The 27,566-nt window shown below is 43.2% G+C and overlaps 3 protein-coding genes across 5 annotated transcripts in view; all 3 read left to right on the plus strand.

The window, feature by feature from the left end:
* DSTYK (dual serine/threonine and tyrosine protein kinase) overlaps window positions 1–8,004 on the plus strand; it is a 28,153-nt gene extending 20,149 nt beyond the window's left edge. For both annotated transcript variants that reach the window (XM_030001214.2, XM_041119599.1), the window contains 6 exons: window positions 220–376; window positions 1,113–1,245; window positions 1,434–1,547; window positions 2,038–2,152; window positions 3,295–3,429; window positions 4,456–8,004. In XM_030001214.2, the coding sequence (XP_029857074.1) occupies window positions 220–376; window positions 1,113–1,245; window positions 1,434–1,547; window positions 2,038–2,152; window positions 3,295–3,429; window positions 4,456–4,643 (842 nt within the window). In that variant the 3' untranslated portion in view covers window positions 4,644–8,004. The remainder of the gene's footprint in view (window positions 1–219; window positions 377–1,112; window positions 1,246–1,433; window positions 1,548–2,037; window positions 2,153–3,294; window positions 3,430–4,455) is intronic.
* Window positions 8,005–8,370: 366 nt separating this feature from the next.
* On the plus strand, window positions 8,371–19,523 carry RBBP5 (RB binding protein 5, histone lysine methyltransferase complex subunit). 2 transcript variants are annotated; one of them, XM_030001225.2, is made up of 14 exons: window positions 8,371–8,597; window positions 8,822–8,847; window positions 8,970–9,142; window positions 9,575–9,715; window positions 10,210–10,372; window positions 10,836–10,945; window positions 11,124–11,243; window positions 11,535–11,688; window positions 11,798–11,869; window positions 12,458–12,575; window positions 13,374–13,443; window positions 13,558–13,787; window positions 14,106–14,300; window positions 17,668–19,523. In XM_030001225.2, exons 1-14 carry the CDS (start codon window positions 8,579–8,581, stop codon window positions 17,691–17,693), a joined length of 1,617 nt encoding a protein of 538 aa, XP_029857085.1. In that variant the 5' UTR covers window positions 8,371–8,578; the 3' UTR covers window positions 17,694–19,523. The 2 variants fall into 2 exon arrangements, with proteins under 2 accessions (XP_029857085.1, XP_029857084.1); XM_030001224.2 differs by having other exon boundaries at window positions 8,373–8,597; window positions 17,665–19,523.
* A 139-nt stretch (window positions 19,524–19,662) lies between these two features.
* Window positions 19,663–25,687, plus strand: TMEM81 (transmembrane protein 81). Its single transcript, XM_030001226.2, has one exon. It carries the CDS (start codon window positions 21,175–21,177, stop codon window positions 21,961–21,963), a length of 789 nt encoding a protein of 262 aa, XP_029857086.1. The 5' UTR covers window positions 19,663–21,174; the 3' UTR covers window positions 21,964–25,687.
* Window positions 25,688–27,566: the final 1,879 nt, after the last annotated feature.

A 27,566-nucleotide genomic window follows, 5' to 3' on the forward strand; every position in this document is an offset into this window, starting at 1 on the left:
TTATCTTCTGCTCCCTCCTTCTGAAGCAGTGGGTGTAAAGGAGTAGGAGTGTTTTGCTTTTCACTCAACTACTTCAGTGAGCCTCCATCTGACACATACTGAGTACCTTGAATTGTGCAGCTGCTGGCCCATTTAAAACTCTGGGCTGCCAGCCTGATAGTGTATGGGAAGAAATAAACATGTTTTAATGTCTGTCTAAATGGATGTTGTGCCTTACAGGCAAACCAAAGTTGGGCCGTGAGCTAGGCCGAGGACAGTATGGCGTGGTCTATCTGTGTGACAGCTGGGGAGGGCATTTCCCATGTGCACTGAAATCTGTTGTTCCTCCAGATGAGAAGCACTGGAATGACCTTGCACTTGAGTTTCACTATATGAGGTGTGTATCGTAAGTGTTTTTTCTTATTCCACATGGATCTCCTTAACTACATTGCTGCAAACAAATTCTATTTCCATTTGCATAGGCAGAACCTTGCTTGCTATAGTTCTACTCTGCAATCAGTGACTTGACCTCGTGAAATGCTAAGCTGCCATTTCTAGCAAAGGCAAGACAGGTTGCCATTGCCACTGCAAAAATGTAACAGGCAGGCAGACATGCTCCTTCCTGTCTTGGATCTGATTCTCTGGTGTCTACACTGTTTGAATGCTTGCTATTTTGCAGAGTAAATTAGAATTAATAGAGTATGATAGCAAACAGTTCTTCTCCACTGATTTTTGGTGTTGAATCATCCCTCCTTTCCCAATCTGTCTTTGTCCTCTCTGAACTCATGAAAGAAAATGATGGGTCTACACTGCAGAAAACGGAGCTCCCTTTCAGTAAACAGCTGCAGGCAGGAGCTGCAGTACAGACAGCTGAAATAATACAGTATTTCTTTGGTACTATAACCTTTAATAGGCTTTCTTGAGTTTAATTGGATCAGACAGCTGTATATTATTATGGTTGTCAGAACTGTGGGGTGCTGTGAATTTTTACGGTACAGCACACGGTATAGGTGTATCTTACTATTGTACTAAAGCTGCAGCTATTGGGCTTTTTTCCTTTACAAAGTGAGGCTTGGCCTGGGGTGGAGGGAAGGATATAAAATTACCAACTTTCTGTGCTGAACTTTCTCTAGGTCTCTACAGACGCATGAGCGGCTCGTACATCTCCATGGTTCTGTAATAGATTATGGCTATGGAGGAGGCTCCAGCATTGCTGTCTTACTGATAATGGAACGGTTGCACAGAGACCTCTATACAGGACTAAAGGTAACAACAATCTGTGTGTGTGTGAATATGGTTTTTTTTAATATATATACATTAAAATCCACATGTAAATATCTATTAATCTGTAAAACAAAGCTAGAATTGCTTAGTTTTCAGTGTTTTTGGCAAATAAGAGTAAGCAACAGTAACTTCCACTTGAGGAATTAAATCTGTGTTTGTTTATTCTTCAGGCGGGGCTAGAATTAGAAACACGATTACAGATTGCCTTGGATGTAGTTGAAGGAATCCGTTATCTTCACAGTCAGGGACTTGTGCACCGGGATATCAAACTTAAAAATGTCTTGGTAAGGACAACTTTTGTATCTGGCTAATCCTGAAGTCTTATGAGGCCCTTTTAGTGGGAGGGAGAAGCATAATATAAGTGAAGTAGTAGCTTTCTTCATACAGGATCTTTTAACTTGTGGTATTGTTAGCCACAACTAGGCTTGCAGTGAGGTTTCCCTAACTCATTTTCAGGCAGAAAGCCTAGGGGAAAAGGAGCAGTAGAGTGTCTTCTCTCGAAGGTGGAGAGCTTGAGCTACAAGTAGGACTTCCAGTTCCTGGTTCTATTAAATCCCAGCCACACCCTCTGTGTGGAAGACAAGTGAAGGCACGTCTTGTTACTGGGCTTAACTAGGTAAATGTCTAAGAGCAGCCAAGTAATCAGAGAAGCTTACTTAAGAACAAATGCCCAACCCTTCAACTGTAAACATAGTTTAAAACCTTAATATTAAAAAGCAGTACTAAAACTGAGAAGTATGGTTATCAGCTGCCTGTGTGTGAATTCTTCTACAGCTTGACAAAAAGAATCGAGCCAAAATCACTGACTTGGGGTTCTGCAAACCAGAAGCCATGATGTCTGGCAGTATTGTAGGCACACCCATTCATATGGCTCCTGAGCTCTTTACAGGTATGCTCATTGATTGAATCCACTACTGTCCTGCTCTAGGTTGAATTTTGAAGACCATTACTTTGAATTAATATCTCAGCTTGCTTATGAGGGAAAAATAATTAAAAAAACCCCAACAAACCCAAACCAAAAACAAAACCCAGAAGACTGTCTGTTCACAATGCATGCTATGTATTTTTTTCCTGTATTTTAAGTGTCAGTCTTAAATCTTTGCTTACTTGAAAGAGAACTATGGGATTTATAAGCTTTGCTGAAGTGATTAATACTCTTGCAATTGGAAAGCTAAATTACTAGTTATTAGGAAGCTGGAAATACTTGGCTTTCATAGGCAAATACTTCAGAAACGATCCCCTGTAAGGAATTTCCAAGCTGTTACTAACATGTAGAGTGTGTTCAAATTCACTATGCGTTGGGCTTCTGGCAGGCGCTCTTTCTAAGTTTTTTTTTTTTGTGAGCACTCTTACCGTAGCACTTAGAGGTCCATACCACACTTAGCAGAATCCTTTTGGTCTATCTGAGATGCTGTCCCTGCTTTGACAAGATTGCAATCAAATTGAAGCAACCCTATTTGTGTTTAATTTAGAAAATATTATTCAGGTCATTAGTACTACTAACAGTGAAATACTCATGACTAGCAGGCTAGACCTTGACCTTATGGAGTGAGCATTGGCTTAGCCCTTTATACACTTACCGTGCTCAATCTTTTCTTGTTCAGTGGGTGAACTTGCTATAAATGAGTAGTTGCCAAACTTCTGGATTGAGAAGCTGATGTCAGCTCCAATGGACTCCTGGGCTAGCAGCAGAGCCAGGCAGAACTGATAGTCTTAAAAAAATGTTGGTGTTTAAATCTGAAGTACACTGAGCACCTGTACCTGCAGTGGTCCATGAACCTCAGCTTGGGAACTGCTGGTACAGGTTAAGCGTATAAATCCTCTGAGAATTGGAAGGTCTTAACTTTTATCCCTCCACCTTTGGCAATGACTCCTGATGTGTTACTAGGCTTCACACAAGTCTTGCCTTCTGGCAATAAAGTTGTGGTTTTAATCTGAGGAAGTGAAACACTGAAATTAGTTCTTGGACTGCTCAGTTTCCAGTGATGAAGATGTTGTTTGCCCTGCTGATCAAATGTATTTTTGTCACAGGAAAGTACGATAACTCAGTGGATGTTTACGCATTTGGCATTCTGTTTTGGTACATTTGTTCGGGACATGTGAAGTTACCAGAGGCTTTCGAGAGATGTGCAAGCAAAGATCACCTTTGGAACAATGTTAGAAGAGGTATAAATGGCTTATTTGAACTCCATTGGTCGATAATTTATGCTTGAGTAAAATTTGAGCAGATGAGGAAATCCATTTTTATCCTCTTGTAACTGAAAGGTAAAAATACAAATTGTATTACTTCATTGACGGTCTAAAGAGTAACACTTGTCTAGTTAAACTTGGACATGTTCTACTGAAAGTCTAACTAAAATTAGCAGGAATAAAGAAAGGCTTTCAGTTAACCACCTCTTTGCCAGTGTCATAGGAACTGTGCTAGCACACTGCTTAAACCAGGCAAAGTAGTACAACACTTACGATGTAAACCAGACTCCAGAATCGGCCAGGCATGATCCCCTAAAGAATGTTTAATCCCTTGCAACTTCTGGAATCTGCGGTGATCTGTACATTCAAATGCTTAATATGCAGCATGCTGAGGAAGCTGGATGTTGAGTAAAACACACTGTGATAGTTGTTCCCCAAAATATAAACTTACTCTTACGCTTGTGTAGGTTTAGAGTAGTACTATGTTTTGTGGTAGCTTAATCCATGCTGCATCATGGTATCAGAATGGTTTACTACTTTGTGACCTTAGTTCCTGTGTGTATAATCTCTCCCCTTCTCATGTGAAAAAGATTAACTCAGATGAGTGAGTCTTGTATTTGGTCAGAAGGCTGCACTCACTGCTTGTTCTCATGTTGAACTTGCTCCCAAAGGCACCATTATGAGCAGGTGGGGTGGGGGGATTTGTTTTCTTACAGGGGAGGGTATTAATTTTGCTCCCAAATAGTCGCAAAGGGGAGGCTCTAGTGAAACTACATGCGTTGGCCATCCTCTGGAAGCGTGCATGATCTCCTGAGTGATTTCAGCAATTCTCCCAAAGATGTCTCAGCAGCATTGCTGAAATGTAAGCCTTTATCAAGAGCATTAGACCCCAGACAGTCCACTTTGGTCACTTCAGCCTGCACCAGAGCAATGAGCATCAGGCAAAGCTTCTCTCAGATTTAAGGTGTACTGATGGTAACCAGGTCCCTCTCCATTTTCCAGGAGTTCGCCCGGAGCGTCTTCCAGTGTTTGATGAGGAATGCTGGCAGCTGATGGAAGCCTGCTGGGATGGAGACTCCTCCCAGCGCCCTCTCTTGGGGATTGTTCAACCTATGCTGCAGGGGATCATGGACAGGCTCTGCAAGTCAAGCTCTGAGCACCCAAATAAAGGGTTGGATGACTCTACTTGAAAAGGAAGCGCAGAAGAATTCTTAACTGTGGGAGAATTCTGAACCCCTAACTCTGCTGATGGCTTCTTCAGATGTAGCTCTTTGTAGCTAACATGAGTGGGACAGGTAATAGCAACCAGAAGATTGCTCATAGAGGTGAGACCTTGGGGATGTTCCATCTTGAATAGCAGCCAGAGAACTCTCCCCCGGTACACCCCCATTGATGCTAGTTACCCTGCTGCAGCTTTTATTATGGAGTTGTGCAAATAAGATAGAAAATCCACGCCCTTGAACTAAAAGGGATTTTTGCCAATCCCACACAAACACCAATCAAAGAAAAGCATCCAATGTGTTTCAGGTAGTGTCTGTGTTGCCAGGAGTTGATCACAACAGTCTTCACTCAGTAAAGTAAAAACTCTTCCCATTAACTGATGGTCCTAGGTGGCCTTTGGTCTACACATAACTATCCCAATCACTTATCGATTGGCACCAATTGCAGTGCGGTTGGAGAGGAAGGAGAAAGCAGAAGCTCTAGGAAGGAGAAAGCAGAAGCTCTAGGCTAGAAAGTGTTTAGAAGCTAAGAGCATCTATCTGTATTAGCTTCTTGCAGCACTCAAAATGTTTACATTGACAGGAGCAAAGCTTCCGTGTTTTACCTAAGGGGGTTTATCTACTGTTCCACTGCAGTGCAAATACCCCATGTTATAAGCTATTTATCTCTTATGTACCCTTCACCTCTTACTTCTGTAAACAAGCTCTCTTCCTGGTAATTTTGCTTCATAATAGTTATTTGAATGTCTGAAGGAACCTGACCTTTCTTTTACAGTCTTCTGGTAAAATGGAAGACTGCTCAGAGATTACATATTGTAATTCTGAAACAAAGTCATTACAACTAATGACTGTCCATGGGGAAAATGCCAATTCATTTTAATTAAGTTTGGGGTTTGAATTAGTTGTAAAGGCAATGACAGTTTTAAATTGTGCTAGCTATGACAGACATATTTTTAAAAATAAGGTTTCTTCAGCGTTTTTAAAGTCACACGCTTGGTGAGAGCATGCTTGAGGGAAAACAGGTCATTCATTCTTCTTCAGTAGCTGTGTATTGTGGCTGTGTCTGTTCCTCTCTCGTTTCACTCTGGGATCTCTAATTTGGCTGCATTGAAAAGAATAAAAAATCAGGGGGGAGGGGAATCCTTCACAAGGAAGGTATGGGCTAGGGTGGTCCTGCTGCCCTTCCCAAGAAGGCTGCTTCTGAAAATAACATCCTTGCCTTTTGCATTTCTGGGCCAAGATTGGTTGATCTTAATGTAACATACTTACAGGGTGGAGGCCGAAATAGAAAATGCACCTTGTTTACTACACGAGGAAATACTGAGTTGGCAAGTTCTCCCTGGGTTTACTGTTCCTCCCAGCTGCAGAGGATGGGCATGCAATGGCTTTGTTACCCAGGAAAGCGAGCATGCTGCATCCAAAGTAGTGTAAGCATGTGGCATTACTGCACTTTGTTGCCGGAATTTATTGGCTAGTATACAGCAAAATTACAACTGATAGTCTGCCTGTTAAACAGCCTGAACAAAGGAAAGGGATACATAACCCTGCAGTATTAGTTCAGTTTAAATCTTCCTTTCTTTGTGCAATAAACAGAATTAATGCGCTTTTTTATATAAAAAAAGACTTTTTTTTTTACTTACCTGCACATGTGGGCATTTTTCTGGTCTGTGATGGCATTAACAGTATGGTTCTATACAGATACAGCCTTGCCAGCTGCTCCAGCTGAAAGTGCAGCAACCAAGAACCACATGCGCAGAAGAACGAATACTTTTCCAAAGTAGAATCGTTAGGCGTTTCACTGCCTTGGTGCACACTGATGCCACCTATGACACTAACAGTATTAACTCTGTTCTGCTGTGTGTGGTGGTTAGTAACCTTATTTAAAACTAGGAGAGTCAAGGTCAGTCTCTGGCAATGAGTAGAGGTAGCTTGTGTAAATAATAAATGTATGAATAAAATTTGAATCTCTGTATATGCAATTCCAGAAATGTCTTGTATAGCTTTTCCTGTGTAGCCATCTCCAGACACTTATCTGATGCCTTTTTATTGTTGTTTGTAGCTACCTTAATGTCTTGTTTCCATTTGGTTTGTCTTTTTGCATGTGCAGCATTGTAGATCTGCAGCTCTTCCCAAACTCAGTATAGCTACTTCTGTGCAATTTTTTTTTTCCATTGGGTATAAAGTCTGCCTGATTTTGCATACCCTGTTTGTCTTCAAAACCTAGTGTTCTCCCCCCCCATCAGAGCAAGGAAAACAAGGTGAATAATTACTTTATTAAAAGATTCCACAGACTGTAAATTGAAAGTGGTACCAAACTCAAACACCTCTAAGCCCGGTGCAGTGAGACTGAGCTGAGCAGGTATTCTTCTCCCAGATAAGGCTACCTTTATTGCCTCAATGTACTGAAGATGTTTGTTACAGTATATTTTAATGTTATGTTGTAAAAGGGTATTTATAACTTGTGCATTGTACAATGTACCACATGTAACCAGGTAGCGGACTGGCTTCTGTTGTATATGGACACAAACCAGCGTGTGCTGTTCCAGCAGTGTGATCGTTGCTACTTAAAACAAGCTCAATCCCCGAGGGCTGACTTCTGTGAACAGTGAGGAGCAAACCTCATCTCTTCCTTCCTCTAAGCCTGAAGTGGAGATCAGGCCTAAAATGACTTTGGGGGGGGGGAAGAGAGAGCGCTTTGTTTACAAAGGTCACTGCTGTGAGGTTCACATGCTGAAGAGTCGCTAGGTCAGTGCAAGGCTCAAGCGCAGCAGGAACTTGCTCTGCCCTTCAGCCTCCCCAGCCCAGTTCTAAGCCTTTCCTTCACACCACACTTAGCGGGACGAGCTGGGGGAAAATGCACTCGCTCCGTGCGGGATGAGGAATGGTCTGGAGGGCTGCAGCAGCCTGATCCTGATTTTGCTGTGTCTTGAAGCACCGGATACTTACCTTAATTCAGAGGGTTGTTTCTGACACTAAATGCTTTCTTTTAGGACTGAGAAGCAGGCGCGGTGTTTACCTGCAAGGGAGCTGGCTGGGCTGCACTGGTGCAGTGTTTGGGGAAGGGGACCGCTAAAAGTTACACAAGTAACTCTTCTTTTCTTTTTTTTTTCCTGAAGCATAACTGTCCTTTTCAGGAGAAAGCTGCCCTTTATCCGCTTCCAACTCCCGCGAGGCTTAAAAATAAAATAGCACTACATGTTCTTACAGCGGCTTCGCCTGCTTGGCCGGGGAGTGGGGCCCCGCCTGGCCCGTATAACGGCGTTATAGGAAAATGTAACCACCTTACCGAGCGCGTACCAAAAAGTGCAATAACCGGAACGACCGAGCTCAACTGTTGTATTTATCATTATTATTGTTGTGGGGTTTTATTTTAATTTTTTTTTGTATCCGACCTGCGCCGTACTAACCCCTCTCCTTCCCCTGCGCTCCGTGTGTTGTCAGAGACGCGACTGTGAGTTCAGCCTTCGCCTACCGGGCGCTGCACAATAAAAAAAAAACAAAAAACAAAAAACAAACCTAAAACCGCTGTGAACGATCGTTCCCCGTCGCTCCCGCTGCTTCTTCCGCCGCCCCCGGAACCTTCGGCTCTGCGGCCGCGGGACCCGCCCGGAACCTTCCGCGCGCAGGCCCCGGGCTGCCCGTGGCCCTGCCTGAACCCCGCCGCGCTACCGAGCCCCGCCGCTGCGGGGTGAGGGGGACGGCGCTGGGTCCGGCGATCGCGGTTCGGGTCGCCAACGGGTTGCGAGGTGCCGGTGGGTCGTGGGGCTGTAGGTGGAAGGGAGCGGGAGGGGGGATTCGTTAAGGCGAACGCCCGGGCGGCGCAGCGCAAGCTTAGGGCCCCCCCCCCCTTCCCCTCAGCGGGGTCCTTCGGCGACGGGGACGGAGGGAGCGGGACGGCGGCCGCGATGAACCTGGAGCTGCTCGGTGGGTCCGGGCCGCGGGGACCGGGCCGGGGGCGGAGAGGGGCGGCCGGGCCGGGCCGGGGGCGGAGAGGGGCGGCCGGGCCGGGCCGGGGGCCCGCCTGCGGGCGGGTATCGATCCGCCTCCCCGCCGGCGGAGGAGCGTGAACGGGGCGCGTTCAGGCGGAGCGGGCCGCGGGGTCGCCGGGCTCGCCTCACTCTAAACGCCGTCTTTACCTTTCGTTGCAGAGTCCTTCGGCCAGAACTACCCCGAGGTAAACGTCCTCCCCGCCCCGCGGGGCTACCCCCGTCCCGCCGGCTGCTGCGAGCGGCTCGGCGGCCGGGCGGGACGGCGGCGGCGGCCTGACCGCCCCCCCCCGCTGCCCTCTCCCCGCAGGAGGCCGATGGCACGCTGGACTGCATCAGCATGGCCCTGACCTGCACCTTCAATCGCTGGGGCACGCTGCTGGCCGTGGGCTGCAACGACGGGCGCATCGTCATCTGGGACTTCCTCACCAGGGGCATCGCCAAAATCATAAGCGCTCACATTCACCCCGTCTGCTCGTTATGGTGAGAAAACGCTCGGGGTTTTGTTGGTTTGGTTTTTTTTTTTTTTTTTTTTTGATCGGGGCAACCGAATTCAACCTTTAGCGGTAATTGAGCTCGTAGCTTATGCCCCAGGTGTGAAAGGCTGTTCTCATTCTTGTTAGAGGTTGTCCGTGCCTGTGTTTGCTGAGCGTCGGGTGCGCTGATGCCCTGACGGCTCTTAACACCTGGGTGTGTTGATCGCTGAAATGCCAGCCCGCTGCGGGGTACTCAGCTACATTTCAGGATAGTTTCCTTTAAGAGAGTTTGGAAGCGTGTTACAGCTATTAAGTTTCTGGATGTTAGGTTATTTTTCGTGCTAACAGATTTACACGCGAGTCTGATAATTTTAAGCTGTAGGCACGTCTTATGCATTTAAGGAGTAACTTTTACTTGAACCGCCTCTCGTTACTGTAGCTGGAGTCGAGATGGTCACAAACTGGTGAGTGCTTCGACCGATAACATTGTGTCGCAATGGGATGTGCTCTCCGGAGACTGCGACCAGAGATTTCGATTTCCGTCGCCTATCTTGAAAGTTCAGTACCACCCTCGAGACCAGTAAGTCCTGTGGTAAAAGGGTGGAATGCTCTCGTTTTGGTAGAACTGCTCTTATTTTGGTACAACTAATGATTATTCAAATGCTTTTACTGCAGTTTGCAAAGTGGTTTTTCCAAATCAGATAGATGATTTTGTTGTATTGTCTTGTGATTAGGACCCTAACTGGATTTTTTGTGGCTCTTTTTGTTATGAAAATATCAGTGCGGGAGGAGAGGAAACAAGGGAATGATTCTCGGAAGCGTGTGTAGAAATGTCTCATTGAGCTTACAAGTTACTGCATAAACTTGGAGAAGCTTCCAGAGAAAGAAAGGAAGTTAAAGTACACACTAGCTTAATGTCATTTTGCGATTAAAGTAACAAAGACAAAATAAGATAATAAAAATACAGAGGTATTCTGTATTTCTTGATATAGATTGGGATTTTTTTTCTTCATCTAAATGTGGAAATTCTTTTCCAGAGAAGAAACTACTACCTCTTATTTTTCTGCTTTGCAGAAACAGAGTTTTGGTTTGTCCCATGAAGTCGGCGCCAGTGATGCTAACGCTGTCAGACTCCAAACATGTTGTCCTACCTGTGGATGATGATTCTGATCTCAATGTTGTGGCCTCCTTTGACAGGCGAGGGGAATACATTTATACGGGCAATGCCAAGGGGAAGGTGAGACTTTAGCAGGCAGCACTGGATGCAATAGCTTAGATTGCTTCCTGCTTTTATCAAGATGCTTAACGTTTCTGGGTTGCGTTCTTTGTTTTAATATACAAGTTAAGCTTCCTGAACGTCTGTTGAATAATTGATATTGCATTGATATGATCTTCTGAATAAAGCATTGCATTTTATCTTTGAAGATCACTAGACTATAATCTTTGTCTGAATTAGGTGTTTGTGTTGCTGTTGTCTTTGACCGTGTTTGTTGGATCCTTTTCCAGTGTAAATAAGCCAATGTTTATGTCGCAGAACTGTCACAGAAACTGTAGTAGAACTACAGTTGCAGAATCCCAACTATTCCTGTGTAGATTGCTGAAGCTTCTGTTGTCAGGGTTAGTAGTTGATGTTAAAGGTACCAAGAGGGGAATGAGTTATAATGAAGATGCTGATTGCTTTCTGTCTCCTTAATCTTCAGATCTTGGTCTTAAAAACAGACACTCAGGATCTTGTTGCTTCCTTCAGAGTGACAACTGGAACCAGCAACACCACAGCTATTAAATCGATTGAATTTGCTCGGAAAGGAAGGTGAGTTACTTCATCTATCAAGTGGTATCTTTAAGGAAATAAAAAGAATCAGAATATGTTCCGTGAAAGAATTGTGGGGGTTTTTCCGACCTTGTATGCTCTGTCAATCTACCCTATAGTTTTCAATTAATCTTTAGTCTTTTAATGCAATGCATGTTCTGTGCCCTCCTTTCTACAGCTGCTTTTTAATAAACACAGCAGACCGGATAATCAGGGTCTACGATGGCCGTGAAATTCTAACTTGTGGACGAGATGGGGAGCCTGAACCGATGCAGAAGCTGCAGGATTTAGTGAACCGGTAAGAGGCAGTAGAATGGCTGGTCAGCCTCACTTGAAAAGGTGAGGTTTGTGTGCTTGGCACTAATGGGAGTCTCTGGATGAAGGGTAGTTTGGTATCTTACTCAGTGTAATGGACAGATATTTTAATTTGAAACCTGTCTGTCACAATTTGATTTGAAGTTTAACTATTATTTGTGGTTGGGAGTTTGGAAGACCTCAGTCTGAAGAACAAGCCCACTCCGCAGTCCTCCGACTTCCATGCTCTGCTGTTGTTTAACCGTTTAACTTGTAATGCTGTCTTTGCACGCAGGACACCATGGAAGAAGTGCTGTTTCTCTGGTGACGGTGAATATATAGTGGCAGGTTCAGCACGACAGCATGCCCTGTACATTTGGGAGAAGAGTATTGGAAACCTAGTGAAAATCCTCCACGGGACCAGAGGAGAGCTGCTCTTGGATGTAGCAGTAAGAAAACTGTCTGCTATTACTATGTTTCTTGTTGTTTTGAAAACTAACCTTTCTTAATTCCATTTACCAATAAGTTCCTCCTCTTTTCTCTTTCAAATAAATCTAGTGGCATCCTGTCCGACCGATCATAGCTTCTATTTCAAGTGGTGTTGTATCAATATGGGCTCAGAATCAAGTGGTAAGTGTTTTAGATGGTTTCTTTAAGAGGATTCCCCAGTGGTCTCCATCCTAGTAGACTGTACGGCTGCATGTTGAAATCCTTTATTAAATCCCCATTCAACAAGCTTTTTAGGTTCACCTGCCTAACTTGACATATGTTTACCATCTTGTTGAATGTGAGGAGGGTACTCATACTTCAGCCGCTGAACTAGTTAAGCTTTGCATTAATTCTTAAATATCATCACAGGGACATTTTATGTGGGAATGGTGTCCTTCTGAATGTGGTGTTTAAGCACAGGAAATCTGAGTAAGCGAGCGAGCCAAAACTGAAGTGGCTAAATGTGAACACACAGCTTTGTTTTATGACGTGCATTGCAATGTTTAAGGAATATTACAATGTTGTATTTTCAGTAGGAACTACCTTGTGCAGTTCCTAATTTGCCGTATGACTGTGGACCTAAACGATGCTTGATTTTTTTTTTTTTTTTTTTTTTTGTGATCTTTTGTGTGGCTTGCGGGATTTTAATGCAGAATGAGATTGTAATTGCACGAGTCCTCACTACAGCTGCTGTTATAAGGTAAAAATTGTTCTGAATTTGTGGTTTAGGAAAACTGGAGTGCCTTTGCACCTGACTTCAAAGAGCTGGATGAAAATGTAGAATATGAAGAGAGAGAGTCAGAATTTGACATTGAAGATGAAGATAAGAGTGAACCAGAACAGACAGGTACTGCTGAAAGTGGGTTTCTATGTAGCAAATAGTTGGTAGTGTGACTACATGACCGTAGTAAAAATTAAAATTAGTGGTCACAGTAGTATACATGGATATTAAATGACAAAACAGGAATGGATAAATGAAGATGTATGAACTAACACAATCAATATGATTCCTGCCAATTGACGTGCAACATTTTTTAGAAATGTCTCCCCTCTCCAATGCATGTTTGAGCAGAAAGCAGCAGCAAATAGACAGCTAACATTGTACAGGCTTGCTCTCAACAGCGGCAGTGCTGAATTTGAATCAGTAGCAGTGCAACCTGGCCACTTGGTGGTGCCAAAAAATTGTGTACTGTGAAAGGCTATGGTTAAGCTATGGAAAGAAATAAGGATTATTCCTAGCATACCACAGAGCTCTCCTCATTACCAGGCTTTGCAGCACTTCTCATATTTAGATTAATTGTTGTTTAGCAGTTTCTAATATTGAAGTGTAATGTTGGCTTGTGGGAATTAAGCATTAAAATAAATTTAATCAGATTCAGAACTAGTTTAGTAAAAACAACAAAACATTTAGAAGATTCTAAATCTTTTATCTAGCTTTATTATTGGTGTTTTATAACAATAGGTCTGTATGAGAACATAGAAAAATAAGAACCTGATGGATTTAAGAGGAGATACTTTAGGTTTGTTTTCTGCTTTAATTCTCACTTCTGCATGCTTAGACATTTAAGCAGTCAGTCCCATTCTTTCTAACTAATTTGGTCTTTTCCTTACTGTCTTTAATTTGTCTTTTTTCCCTGGTTCTCAGGTGCTGATGCTGCAGAAGATGAAGAAGTGGATGTAACTAGTGTGGATCCCATTGCTGCCTTCTGTAGCAGGTGAAAGAATATTTTGTTTAAAGTATGAATACAAAATGTATCGCTAATATTCCCTGTATAATATGTTATAATATCCCCTAGTTTTAAATGAAAGCAAATTTTTTTCCTTCACAGTGATGAAGAACTGGAGGACTCCAAGGCTTTGCTTTACTTACCCATTGCTCCTGAAGTTGAAGATCCAGAAGAAAACCCCTATGGACCTCCACCAGATGCAGTTCAGAGTTCTTTAACTGATGAGGGAATAGGATCCGAGAAGAAGAGGCAGTCCTCCTCTGATGGACCTCAGGCACCAAAGAAGAAGCCCAAAACCACCAACATTGAACTACAAGGAGTACCTAATGATGGTGCGTAGAAGCTGCCATTGTTTTAGTGCCTATTTTGCATCTGAGATGGTTTTTAGCTTTGCCTTAACTTTGTCTGAAGACCAGAAGTTCAGAAGGTCACTCCCTAATTTTCTCCTTCCTTTTGAAGTCACTTCTTACAACAGTTATTAATAGCCACCAACTCTGCAAATCTGCTGGCATTTTGCAAGCTAGGAATGAGTAAAGGCATCCTGAAACTGTAATTTTTAATGCTGTTTGTATTTAACACTAAGGGCTGTATGTGCTGATACAAGCATCTTGAGGGATAACTCACTTTGGTAACACATTGTCTCTCCACAGAAGTCCATCCGCTGCTGGGTGTGAAGGGAGATGGTAAATCCAAGAAGAAGCAAGCAGGCAGGCCTAAAGGATCAAAAGGTAAAGACAAAGATTCTCCATTTAAACCGAAACTCTACAAAGGGGACAGAGGTGCTTTACCTCTGGAAGGAGCAGCGAAGGGTAAAGTGCAGGCGGAGCTGGGACAGCCTTTGACAGGTAAGGAACCCAGCGTGAGCGTCGTTGGCTTGCTTGGTGGCCTTGCTTTGTACAGACCCTGACTTAATATAGTCATAGCATTTTATCTTCCCAAATGGCACTTGCTTACTAAATGTTTAGCTGCTGTCAAGGATAGGCAAAATTTTATATTTTTTTAAGCGGGAGTGCTTTCAATATTTGTAATAAAACTGATATCCATGCCTGTGTTATTGCATATAAAGAGCATGTAGGGTTTTAATAGAGATTGAGCACCATTTCAAAAGCAAAATGTCTTTTGATAACTTGAATCTTTTCAATAACTTCTATCAATTCTTACATAAACAGTAACGATGTTTGGTTTTGGTGGGTCGATTTTGAGGGGGGGAAAATGTGAATAGTGAAGGATTCTGAAGCTGAAATTGATACTTTGTGCCATCAATACTAGGCAGAGTGATGAAGAACGGAAAAGTTCTGTAGGCAGAATTAGGAAATGGAGCATCAATAATGGTCCACTTGATAAATGACCCCTGAGATAAAATTCAGGGGCTGAATTTTCTATTCCTAGCTATACAGCAGCCTTCATTAAATTCCAGAAAGTACAGTTGCTGTAAATGAGGATAGGTTTTGGTGGACTTTTCTCCCCCCCCCTTTTCTTTTTTTGGTCATATTTTGTTGGTTGTGTACTAAAACAGGACTGTTGCAGTCAGCTTTGTCCAGGTCTAGACAGTCTCAGAGGGACCAAGTGTTTCCCATCTGTCTCATTTGCTATTTCAGCTTCTTATTTGGGAAAAGTTCGTTCAAGCGCAGTAAAGAAAGCACATGATTGGATTAAGTGATGTGAACTCCTTTTTTTTTTTTTTTTTTTTTTTTAGATTGTAATGAAGAACTCAGGGTTGATATATAAACAGTTTCAAAGACACAATGTAATTGTTCTATCAAATTTTGCATTTCCTTGAATCAGCAGCTGCTGCTGTGGATTTTAGACTGTATGGAAGTGATTTTATTCCCCCCCCTTCCTTCCCTCACTGCTGGTCCTATGCTACCCACCTTGCTCATTGTCCTTCCTGCTCAGCTCCTGTTATGTTGCTTGTACTAGTACTGATAATTGCTATTTGCTGAAAAAGGGAATGGGATAAAGGAAACTTAGTCTATACATGGAAAAACATGGTGGATGTTTTCTGGGCTTCTATTTAATCCTTTCACGCTGCACCTTGCAAAATCTAGATATTAAACAGATAGACAAGAATATCCTTAGACCTTGTTTGTAGCCTGGGAGGTACTGCTTAGCTTCTAGTGTCAGATTTGCCAGACAGGCTGATTCTCTTTTGACTTTTCAAGTCATTAGGGGGCATCCAGTATGTTTTAATGTATGATAGTAAGGAATTACCGGATTGTGTGGATCCTCAGGTGTCTTTGCTGGCATCTGTTACACATCCTGACCACTCTGTTATACCATGCTGGATGGACAAGACCGGTTTGAAGACCAAATGAGTATAACCGTTAGTTTTATCAGCAGGCCTGTTGATTGCTTTCTTTATTGTGCTGCTAATTAACATGACCATATGCAAAAGGATATAAATGAGAAAGGATCGTGCACTGGAAACTTAACAATGTGGCTTCCAAAACAAATTTCAGTCATCACTTGCTTCAAAAAAAAAAAAAAGCTGGATATTTTGGCTTTTCCATGTTTAAGTGGCTGTATAAGCAGTCTGTTTTCAGAGAAGTAGTTTTAATAGCAAGTATTTTTGTTCAACTTTTTCAGGGTAAGTTTATGGAACTTTGTTATCAACTTGTATATCAAGCAAATTAGTAAAACATTTGCAGACAGATGTCAGTGTACTTTCTTCTTGCAGCTTGTGATCACTATTGCATTGGTCTGTTCTGAGAGCTGGGAAAATAATACTCCCATTTCCTCTAACATGTTTCAAATGAAGCAACATTCTAGACAGAATCCTTTCTTGTTTTTTTTACACATCCTTGCAAAGCCGTATTTGGGAGGATTTTTGTGTGGTTTTGTTTGTAATGCTTTCATGCAGTTGTTACAGCCTGACTTGCTATAAAAGACAACAGTGGAATTTTACTGCTGCTAAGCTGGGGATTTGCATACCTGTGCCAGTACAGTTAGCTTTGGTTTTTGGACAGTGTAGAATGGAAATTTTCTTTTCTTACAAACAAATGGGTTTAGACCCAAGTTCCCTACTTACTTTGCCCATCTATCAGAGATGGTAGAGCTTTCTAAAATTTACTTTTAGTTTTTGCTGCCTGTAAGCACTTTAAGGTGTTTTTCTATGGTGGCATTCTTTAGCTTGATTGAGATATAGGCAAATAATCAATATTGCTATGATGGACTGCTGTCTCTCATTAGGACCTGTTATTGTGCTCCCTTCTACAGTACTGTTGACTTAAGAGGATCTAATAGATCCATGCAGTAGATCTCAGTAGTCAGTGTTGGAAGTGTCTATATGAGTCATGTTATAAGAAGAACAGATTGTCCACTGAAAGAAACTGTCACTTGGATCTTTCCAAACTCACAGTAGTCTTTTACTTCATGAAATTCATGTCTGTCTTCCTTTGTTCTCTTTACGGCTTGCACTTAGAATCCTATTTTGGGCAGCCAGTTTTTTCTTGGGGTTGCCGGTGTTCCACCACACCGCAAATACACACTTCCAAATTCAAATGGCCACCTGCCTGGGATCCTGGAGCCAGACTGCCTTTTCTGTCTCTTGTGCCTGAAGCTGTTAACTCTGCTAGTTCCTTGTGCTGTTGCTTTCTGAAGTAACTAACCAGTCGCTAAAACAGTCACACAGCAAGCGTTTCTCCTCTGGAAACTGTTTGCTGATATGCCATAATACAGTGTCTTTCTGCATGCTGCATGGCTGGAACTTGGAGCCTGGCGCAAGTACGTCTGTGTCACTGTACGCTATGTCAAAATCGGGTTTCAGTATAAACAAACTGAGAAGCTCGATCCATTTTATAGTTTTAGAATAAAATCTTACAGCAATCTGGTTTAACCCAGACTTAGGTGGAACTTGTTGTTTTCAGTTGTCCTTTGCTCTGAGATTTTTGGGATTGATGAATCAAAAAATTGTACACCAGGTAAGTTTGCTTGCAACTTTTTGGAGTAAAAGCTCAGAGTTCCTTAGCCACCTTGTCCATGCCTGTGCACGTGATCTCAAATACAAATGCAGAAATACTGTAGATCTTAATTTGTCATAGATAGTATCTTGTTGATTATATCTCATTCTGAAAAGAATGGCTTATCTAGAAAATCTTGTTCTCTTTCATTTTTTTTCTGGAAATGCTACCGTATTTGGTGGTCTCTGCTTTCTGGTAACATCTGTTTGAGTCTGGTTACTTACTTTTCACCTGTCTTTGATCTCTTTAGCAGGTGGTGCAATCTCAGAATTGTTATGAAGACATTCTTCTCTATCTTCCTGTATTCTTTCCTATATTGACACCATAATGTGGAAAATAGATGAAATGCTCAGTCAGAGTGGACTGACTAATACAGCAGACTGATTGTTCATGGATTCAGGGAGTGACTTTTGTAAGAAATGAATATGGAAGAGGAAACGGCCTTCATTCCTCCTTAACTGCCTCTTCATCGAACAGTGTAAGATGCTGACTCTCAGGTCATGTGATTTGCAAAGAGACTAATTGGACTGCCTTTGTGTTGACATATATAACTATTTCTAAAGTGAGCTGGTACCCAACACTCTGCCACTCCAGATCTTATCAGCCGTTGTCTTTTAAATATTTTTTTGTTTTGTTCCTGGATTGAAGAACACCCAAAGTGTGTATTTTTATTCCTGATGCCGTATGACTGTGTATCCTGCAAACTTCCCTTTCTTTGCTGTTAATTTTCATTTTGGTGAGTTGTAAGTCCTTCTATGCCAGCTGTATTACCTTATCAGCTTTTCTGTTAGCTCAGTGTGATGTCTTCTATGCTGACATGCTTAGTGAAACACTGCTGCTGATTATGTGCCAGGTTTGATTTCATCTCAAGTGGATAGAGATCTAATGTGAAGAATCAAGACCCCCTCTGAAGTCTGCAAAGAATGAATCTTCATATTGTGAATATTTTAGACATGAAGGATGACTCTGCTTATGGGAGGGAGAAGGAACAAGTGAAAGTAGCTCTAGATAAAATACTCAGTGTATATGCTTTCTTCTAGCCTGTGATGTGAAAAGCTGTGTTGGCAGTTTCTTTCTGTCCTTGCAAGTGTTTTTATTCTTTCTCTTTCCTGTGAGGTTCCCTACCAGAAACAATTGGTTTCTTCCTTAGCTGGTAGGTACTGGCAGTTAGAGAAAAAACAGAACCAATATTTCTCCAAACTGAAACAGTAGTTTTTCAGTTTTTTGTCCACCCTCCACCCCCCCTAAACTGGATCAAGAATGGAAGAAAGATGAATGCTAACAGCTCATTCCCAGCCATGCTTTAACCTTTTATTCCTTGAAGATGGTTGTGATATTTTCCTTGTGGGAATGGCAAGAGACACTTTCTCTGTCTGATACCTACAGCCTGACACCTCTCTGTGCTAGACCAACTGCCTGTTAAAAGAAAGTTTTCATTCCTAATGCCCCTTGTTTTATAGACTTTTATAGTTCCTGTGCAATTACTTCAGTTTTTCCCCAGATGTAATTATTGAGATTATCACTACGTATTTAAATTTTCAAAGTATCCTGCAGACATTAAAAACCAAGAAGAGGAGTCATAAAGAGATTTATTAATTTACAGTTGGAAGTATGCAGTAGTTGCATGAGATAGAAGCATGGGAGGAGAGGAGACATTTCAAATCAGAAGGTTTTTTGAAACTCTTATTTTCATTTCCTGCTTTGGTACAGTGGCCTGCTTCATTTAATGAAATCCATCCCCTTGCGTACAGTATTAGTTTTCTTTGTTCTTTCTGCCTGTAGGATGACTCGCATCTTTCCTGGAACATTGTTACGTCAAATCCACCCGTATGTGGTGTGGCTGATCCCACAAGCTTTAAAAGATGCAAAGGCAATGGTTCTCTAGATTGTTTTAAAGCATATAATTTGCCACAGACTCCAGCCTTCATTTCTGTTAAAACTTCTCTGTACAGTGTATATGTCCCTGGTTTATTTTCTTCCATCTCTTATTTTATTTTTTGGTATCTGTAGTTTTGTACAATATTTGTCAGATACTGGCTTGATGGTAGTATATAGCAGTGATGTTAGGTTTTGTGTTTGTAAATAAAGAGGTATGTTTTATTTCCTAAAGTCAATGGGTAAGTCTTGGCTTTTCCATACAACCGTCATTGTTTATATTGTGACAATGTTTAGGAATCCTACAACACAGCTCTGGTGCAAACACAAATATATTGTGCCTTCACCACAGCTGGTGTGTTGTTGGTTGGTTTCTTTGTGGCACTTGGTTGATGATCTATTTTCAAGAGAGAGGAGTAAATCTGTAGTCTAATAAAAGCCCTGTGTACCTGAGTGCAGCCTCGGCACTCTGAGACAGACACGCGAAAGGGGAGCTGAACACAAAGCATGCTGGGTGTAGAGTGCACCTCCAGGGAAATTGAATGTGGAAAATACATATACTAGATCTTCAGAAGTCTTCATTTTAAGAAATTAAGGATTGTTAGGAAGAGAAACTTGGATATTCATTAGCAGAGCTGTTGAAGAACGTGGCAATCCAAATCCTTTCTGCAATCCATAATTCAGTTGCTGGTAAGGAGACACTGATTATTGAACTGCCTTGACCATAGTTCAATTACTCCATCAAAAATAAGTAACTTTGATTTTTTTTCATGAAGAACTTTTTTAGTAGTGTGTTATTTTTTTGGAATGCTTGAGCACTAAGTGAATGACACTGGGATGTCTCCTCTTCAAGCATTTTGCTGCAATGGCAGCATACGAGTGGTTTCTGTTTTACAGATGCATCAGTTGAATGTGGAGATTTTGGCTTATACCTCTCTTCGGAGTCAGTGGCTGTACATGACACAGAGCACGGGGCTTAGGCTCGCAGCTCCTCTGAGTGATGCCGTGAGGCCAGTGCTGTTGAATCCCTTCTGAGTCTGATAGTGGATGTCAGGAGCCTAATACGATGCTTTTATGCTGAGTCCTCATCTCGGAGGACTTGCTTTGGCTTCACACGTAGGGGAGTTCTTTGTTCTCCCTCGGAAGGTTTGGGGCCGCGTTCTGACCCGGGCAGCTGGACTGTGATGTTGGCACCGCTCCCCTGGGAACGCAGGCTCACGGAGATGTGAGTGACTCCGCTGAGCCCTGCGTAGAGATGGGTATCATCAGTGATAAAATACAGTTCAGCTTCCTTTGGATGTCAGTGCCATCAGACTCTAGAGGTTGAAATCGTGTTTTCGTGATCTTGGTAATTTGAGGAGTACTTTTGGGATACGTGTATATAAGACAGAACTGTGCAGGTGCTGCATAGGGAATTATGATTTCCGTATGCTCAACAGCATTATTTTAAGGGTTCCAGTAATGATTACTTACATTGCTTTATAGTTTGGTGGGAAAATTAAACTGGAACAGTACTTCTTTACAGTGGAAATTAATCTAAAACAGGATGTAAAATCTTACAGAGAAGGGAGGACTTAATCTTTTTTAAATTGTCAAATAGATTCCATTTGCTGGAAGATAGTGGATTAAAACATTCTATTGCCTTGTTACAAGAACAATTCACATTCTGACCAACATAGTAATGTGTTGCATCTTCTTTAGCAGTGTTGTACTTCAAGCCTGTCTTGGAGGATTTTTCCTACTGGAAGGATTAGGTCCTGAAGATGATACTGGTGGGATTTCAGAAATACTAAGTCTGAAGATTTACAAAGAATGATTTTGTGGTTTTTTGACTACTGGATTTTCGTGGCTTTAGAAAGTAGCATGTCTGATTGATAACCCCAATATGAAGACCTCGCGGAACAGCCACATCCTTGGGATATTACCTTGTGCTTTGTATCTGCCATTGGTAGTTTCCTTTGAAAAAGTTACCATCCCAGCAGAGCTGAAGTCAGTTGTAGCGAAAATTGCAGTCAACACCACATCCTGCAGTGTCACCTGTGGGCTGGGCTTCAAACTGGAGGAGATGTGCGAGATCACTCCCGCCGGAGAGAGGAGGAATTGTACCTTGCACAGGTCTGACTGCCTGACCAGCTGGGTTTGTGGCTTACTCCACTTCACCATCCCCGTGGGCAAACCCTTCCAGTTCAGCTGCATGACCTCGGACGCAGTCGGCTTTAGTAGCCGAGCCTATAGCTATACGTGGAGGCTTGCCCAAGGCCTTATCACAACAAATAATGTACTGTTCAAACCTTTCAAAAACCCCAATTCTGTAATCAGATTTTCCCCTACTAGGGAGTCTGATGCAGGGACTTACCGATGTGATGTGCGGTTGTTGAAGACATTCAGAGTCATCAAGAGGGTCTACTTTGGGGTCAGAGTGATCCGAAGTGACTTAGTGGATCTGAACTTTCAAAAATCCTTGACTTGGGAACAGAAGTTAGCAGCAAATGAGGTGGAAGGAAACACAGAAAACAGCACCCATGAAGAAGTGCAAGAACAGCAGCACTTTTGGCAAGGAGAATTGTTTTATGAATGCTTGGTAGGAGTTGGAAGTGGAGTGATAGGGGGTATCTTGGTGAGCATGGCACTCTGCTTCTTGCAGAAGATTTTGAGAAGGAGAGCTGCAGGGTAATGAACCGAGATTTAATACAATTTCTTGTCTCTGTCTCTTTATTAGTATTGATGCAGTATTTCACGGCAAAATTTGTAATTTTTTTTTCTGGCTGACACAGTTTATTACCAAATACTTTCTTAAGCTTTGGAGTCTGATAAGTTAGTACAGGACTGTAGAGACAGAGCTTGAGTCTTAATGGAATAGTGCAGACAGTAGCTCCAGATGGGGCAAGGCAGTTTGGCTCCACATTGTGTGAAAGGATGGTCTAGAATGGTCCAGACAGGAGTTAGAGGACACTGAGCCACAGAAAACTGCCCACTGCTCACTGCTAATTACCTTGCTCTGCTCCTCTAATAGGCCTTTATTTTACCTCTAGGTGTTTGGGGTTTTTTTATTTAGCTAATAACTTGCGATCCTTATTCCTGTCTTAATTCCTCGAATTTCTTCTGCCTTGCCGAGAGCTCTGTGGTGATGTGAGCTGACACAGATCACTGTTTGGTAGATGGTGTTTCTCCAGCACAAGGTGCAAAGAAGTAAGGATGCTTTTGAGGTGGGCTTACAAACCAAGTTTCCTGGCTGGCTGGTGTCCTTTCCGTCAGATCCAAGTGGTCGGGTCTCAGTAGCTCTGGGGCAGTGTGGGGATGAGGGGTGGACCACTACTGTCTGCTTCCTCTAGAGAGATTTATCTCCTTCTACTAGAGCCTGCAAAACTGTGAAATATCTTCAAGTCATAGCTTGGAGCTGTTTCCTTTGTAGTGTAGAATAGCGAAGGAGGGAGCATTGGGTAGCACAAGCAAATCTTCAATTTGAGCACTGCTGCTTAGGAACATAACTGGGTGGTTTTTAATCATCACTTGGAGCTGAGCTCTTTCCTAAAATCTTTAAAGGGGGAGGAAGGGAAGAGTTCAGTGGGCTTGTGGATCTTTCATTTTTCCTGGTTATTAATAAGTATAAAACATGCAGCAACTCTGTAGGGAGTATTGTTTCCCCCTTGGTAGCAGAATCCACAGAGGGACCTATTAAGTGGCTTCTCTTTCTACTTCTGTCTCTTATTTTACAGTAAACAACTATATTTACTAAGTCAGTTTCTTTTTTTTTTTTTTCTGCTGTGAACTAAAGTACAGGAATGCATAGCACACCCAATTCTGTGGAAAATAATGATACGACTATAATATTAAAGATTGAAGCATACTATTATTTTTTCTTTTTGCCAGAACAACAACAAAATGCTTTAATATGGAAAGAGTTGGATGTGGAGGTAAATACCTTATTTGCAGAGAATCCTGTACAAAAAAATCAGACTGAAATGTAGTGAGCCAAATCTTCATGTTCAGTGAAGTAGACAATATGTATATCAGGACAATGATCCGTGGACCCTGGGGTCGTCTAGCTGTCTTTGAGTGGAGAAACAAGCCTGTCATCAGGCTTGAATTCCCAGTTTGTAGTTCTACTGCATTCCCTATTTCTTCAGGGAGACTTTAATGGGCACAATGACCAGCAGAAGTTTGGATATACTGGAGGGAACCATTCTGCAGTGACAGAAGATGCTTTTGGGAAGATGCACTGTTCCTTCCTGATGCCTGGGGTGACCCTCTGGGAAGTGACAGGAGGGTTGCTACACAGTTGTGACAGACAGCAAGGGACTGTATGTCCTTCTTCCATCTGGCGATCTGGTCCTGTGGCTCAGAAGCCCCTGAATGGTGATCCAGTTGTCCAAGATTTTCTTGCTTCTGTTCTTCATCAGTTTCCTCTGACTCAGCTCCACGATACTGAAGTTTCTCCTGTGCTCAGTGCAGGCTTTGTCTTCGCTCAGCTGTTCCCTGTGGCTCTGCACTGCTTTTCTCTGTTTCTATTCCTTGGCTGGGAGCATGTGCTGCTTTCTCTGAGCCTTATTCCAGTATTTCCCAGTCTTCATCTCGCTGAGGGTGTCCTCATCTGCGGTCAGTCCACTTTGTTCTTCTGCAATTCTCGACGCCCTGTCCTTTAGCAGCCAGTTCTCGTGTTGCTTCTTCAAGGACCGCTTGCTCCTTTCACATGCCAGCCTCCATCTGTTCCTGTTCTCCCCTGCTCTGCCCTCTGGGCTTTCATTGCATCGCCTTGGTTTTGCTGACATTCTAGCCGGGTCACTTAGACACTTTGCAGCAGCCTTTTCCTGCAGCAAGCTCGTGTAGCTCCTGTAATGACGTGCATGATGAGGAATCGTAAGCTGTTTTGAGCTGGCAGCGATGTGTGGTGGTGGGCACGTGTCTATGGCCCGTGCTGACGGTTTGTTCTCGCTGGCTTTATTTCTGTTCCCGCTCGCTGCGCTCTGCAGGCAGAGTTCACTCCTGTGCTGCAGCCCTTTGTCTCTTGGGATGCTATTTTCACCAACCTGAAGGCACTTAGGGAGCCACTGGTCCTGTTTGCATTGCTTGCAGCCCCCCTCCTGGCCTCCTGACCTGTGAGGCATTTCTTGTTCCCAGGAAATGGGTCTCTATTTGCTGCATCTGCTTTCCAGGAGTTCTTGAAATCTTACTGCACTCCTCTGCACTTACGCCGCAGAAACAGGAATCGCTTAACTCGTCATAGGTGGGGAAGTCTGTAAGGAGTCCTCTCCGTGCAGATGTGCTGGCACAGAGATCTGTGCTGGGACCTTCCTGGCCACGGGCTGATGCTACTCCTGCATCGGGCCCTGAATTCTCACCTGGCTGAGTGCTGGTGTCAGTAAAGCCCAGGCCACTGTCCCACTTGGGATAGCAAAATGCCTGCTTTTCATCTTCGCCTTTACTGCTTTCGCTTTCTGCCTAAAAACAAACACCCACAAGCTGTTAGATATCTTTGGGGCTATCCTCCCTGGCTGAGCATGAGTCATCTCTCTAAGCATCCTCCAACCATAAACAACGGCAGGATTTCTCTCTTGCCTTAAGCTCTCCCTGCTACTGCTGTAAACAGCCTGAGATGTGGCCTTACCAAGCTCCCAGAGACACTGGAAAGAGCTGCAGGGATGGAGTAACAGCTGCTGGACCTCAACTCATCTTGATGAATAAGGGCTAATGCTTGAAAGAGAAATGCAATGAGAGCAGGGAACATGAAATCTGGTTTGGCAAACCTGATGATGTAAGCCTGAGGTGACTGACAAAGATTTTTGGAAAGTATGGAGGCAAAATAGGATGGGATACCTTATAGTTCAACTCTTCTCTTCCTGTGGCACAGGGTGCAGAAAGTGGGTAATTAGATTCATTATCGCTGTTGCAATCTTGTGGCAGCAAGTAATCAAAGAAAGCCCTGTGGAGAAACCAAACAGAAACACAGGTCCCTCCCCAGCCCCGTGAGAGGGGCTGGCTCTGTGCTTTGGCATGCCGAGGGCCATATTTTTGTTATTGTCTGAATGGCCAAACCAAAGAGCCAGTGCTAGGCAGGAGCTAGGTTAGCCTGTTTTACTGTTAGTGGATGCAGCTGATTAGAAATCCAGCTTCGAGAGATGTTGGCTGATGTTGTGCTTTGCATGCTATGCTATTGCTGCTTTCTAGGAGACATTTCTTTACCTTGAGCAACACATTGTACATACCCATCCAGGCAGCGATTTAAACACGATTTGCTGCAGTTCTCTTCCTTGCGGCATTGCTCATTCCCTGCTCTGAAGTCCGTCTGAGTTGCAGCATCAGATGTTTGGGGAGGCTCATGGGCAGACTTCTGTCTATGAACTTCCAGTGTAATCTGTTCCCCTGTGCTCTGGAGTATTTCTAGGATCTCCTGTAAGCTGGCTCTGTGTCGTGGTTTAACCCCAGCCAGCAACTAAGCACCACGCAGCCACTCACTCACTCCCCCCCCACCCAGTGGGATGGGGGAGAAAATCGGGAAAAAGAAGCAAAACCCACGGGTTGAGATAAGAACAGTTTAATAGAACAGAAAAGAAGAAACTAAGAATGATAATGATAACACTAATAAAATGACAACAGCAATAATGAAAGGATTGGAATGTACAAATGATGCGCAGTGCAATTGCTCACCACCCGCCGACCGGCACCCAGCAAGTCCCTGAGCGGCAATTCCCCGCCCCCACTCCCCAGTTCCTATACTAGATGGGATGTCCCATGGTATGGAATACCCCGTTGGCCAGTTTGGGTCAGCTGCCCTGGCTGTGTCCTGTGCCAACTTCTTGTGCCCCTCCAGCTTTCTCGCTGGCTGGGCATGAGAAGCTGAAAAATCCTTGACATTAGTCTAAACACTACTTAGCAACAACTGAAAACATCGGTGTTATCAACATTCTTCCCATACTGAACTCAAAACATAGCACCGTACCAGCTACTAGGAAGACAGTTAACTCTATCCCAGCTGAAACTAGGACACTCTGGAGATATCTTTTCCATTAACCTGGTTAGAAGGGGAGCGGATTGCAAAATAGTCCATTCATACTTACTAATTTCATGTTTTCTTACTGCAGAATTCCTTTGCCTTGCCAAAGAGGTCCCCTATCCCTGAAGCTGGTAGCTCTACTACAGAATTAACTGCTCAGAGGCTCAGCAGTATCTCCCCAAATTGGGGAAAGGGATCCATGTAGGTAGGGCTCTTAAATCGTTTCCTCATTCTGCTGCAGAGGTGGGAGATGAAATCATATCTTTGTATCTCAAGTGTGCTTATAAAATCAGTATGAAAAGAAGTTGCAGTGAACTGCATGTTTTGCATTGGTTTACTGTTAATCTGTCCTGTTGATACCTGCATTAGGTTATCTGGCTTCTTTTATCTTAAAACCTATTGTAATCAACTTCACTAAAACCACAGTGAGCTGCTTCTAAGCAGGGTGAAGCACGTTGACTCAGCCTTTTGACCAGATTTAACAACACGGTGAGCAAACTTTGCATACAATAAGCCCTAGATTTCTGTCCTGCGAAACTCTTCTCACCCCCAGGAAATTCTTCTCTTTCCACAGCCTGTAAAAAGCAGCAGCATCAGCACCATGCAGTGTGCACCCATGTTTCAGCCTTCTCAGGATCCTGCTGCCTGCCTGCCTGCATTCAGCTGGTCTAGGTCTCTCCTGTCCATGGGTGTCTTTGTGGCAGGTGCCTGTAGCGTACATCCCAGCATGTGCAAAGAGCAGCCACTCTTTTTAATACATATAAGCAAAAATACAAATAGCTAATGAAAACTGAAATGAAAGGCACTTTCTGCACACCTGATTTACAGAGCTCTTTTTGCCTACTGAACTTGAAGAAATGGGCAACTGAACTTTGTAAATGAGGGAGACCCATCACGGGAGAGAGGAAGCTGTGTGCTGCTGCCTGCTCTCCTGTCCATTTTGCTGTGTGGGACAAGACCTCCTCCGGTCATGTTTGGGGTAGGCTATGGGATCCCCTCTGTGCTGAAGAACTCTCTGAATAGTGGGAACAGACATATGCTTGGTTTGGGAGCTAATGGTTAAAATCAACAAAGAGAAGCTGTCCCATCTGGAAGAGCCTCTCTGCTCTTTGTGATGTAAATGTAGGGGCTCTCATCCTGTGGGCAGCTGTGTTTTAGAAATGCAGAAAGATTACATGAAAGGTCCGGGACAATCCATTTTCTCACTGCTCAGCTGAGGAGGTCAGAGTGGGAGCCAAAAGGGTCCTTCATCTTTTTATTGTGTCCTCCCTTTTTTTTTTCTGAGG

The sequence above is a fragment of the Aquila chrysaetos genome, chromosome 24, assembly GCF_900496995.4.
Source record: "Aquila chrysaetos chrysaetos chromosome 24, bAquChr1.4, whole genome shotgun sequence".
Classification (NCBI taxonomy): Eukaryota; Metazoa; Chordata; class Aves; order Accipitriformes; family Accipitridae; genus Aquila; species Aquila chrysaetos.

Coding starts and splice junctions, on each gene's coding strand:
- TMEM81 (XM_030001226.2), top strand. CDS start 21,175: ATGAAGACCTCGCGGAACAGCCACATCCTTGGGATATTACCTTGTGCT.
- RBBP5 (XM_030001224.2), top strand. Junction 10,373..10,835: donor CGGGCAATGCCAAGGGGAAG/GTGAGACTTTAG, acceptor CTTAATCTTCAG/ATCTTGGTCTTAAAAACAGA. Junction 11,689..11,797: donor AGCTGCTCTTGGATGTAGCA/GTAAGAAAACTG, acceptor AAATAAATCTAG/TGGCATCCTGTCCGACCGAT.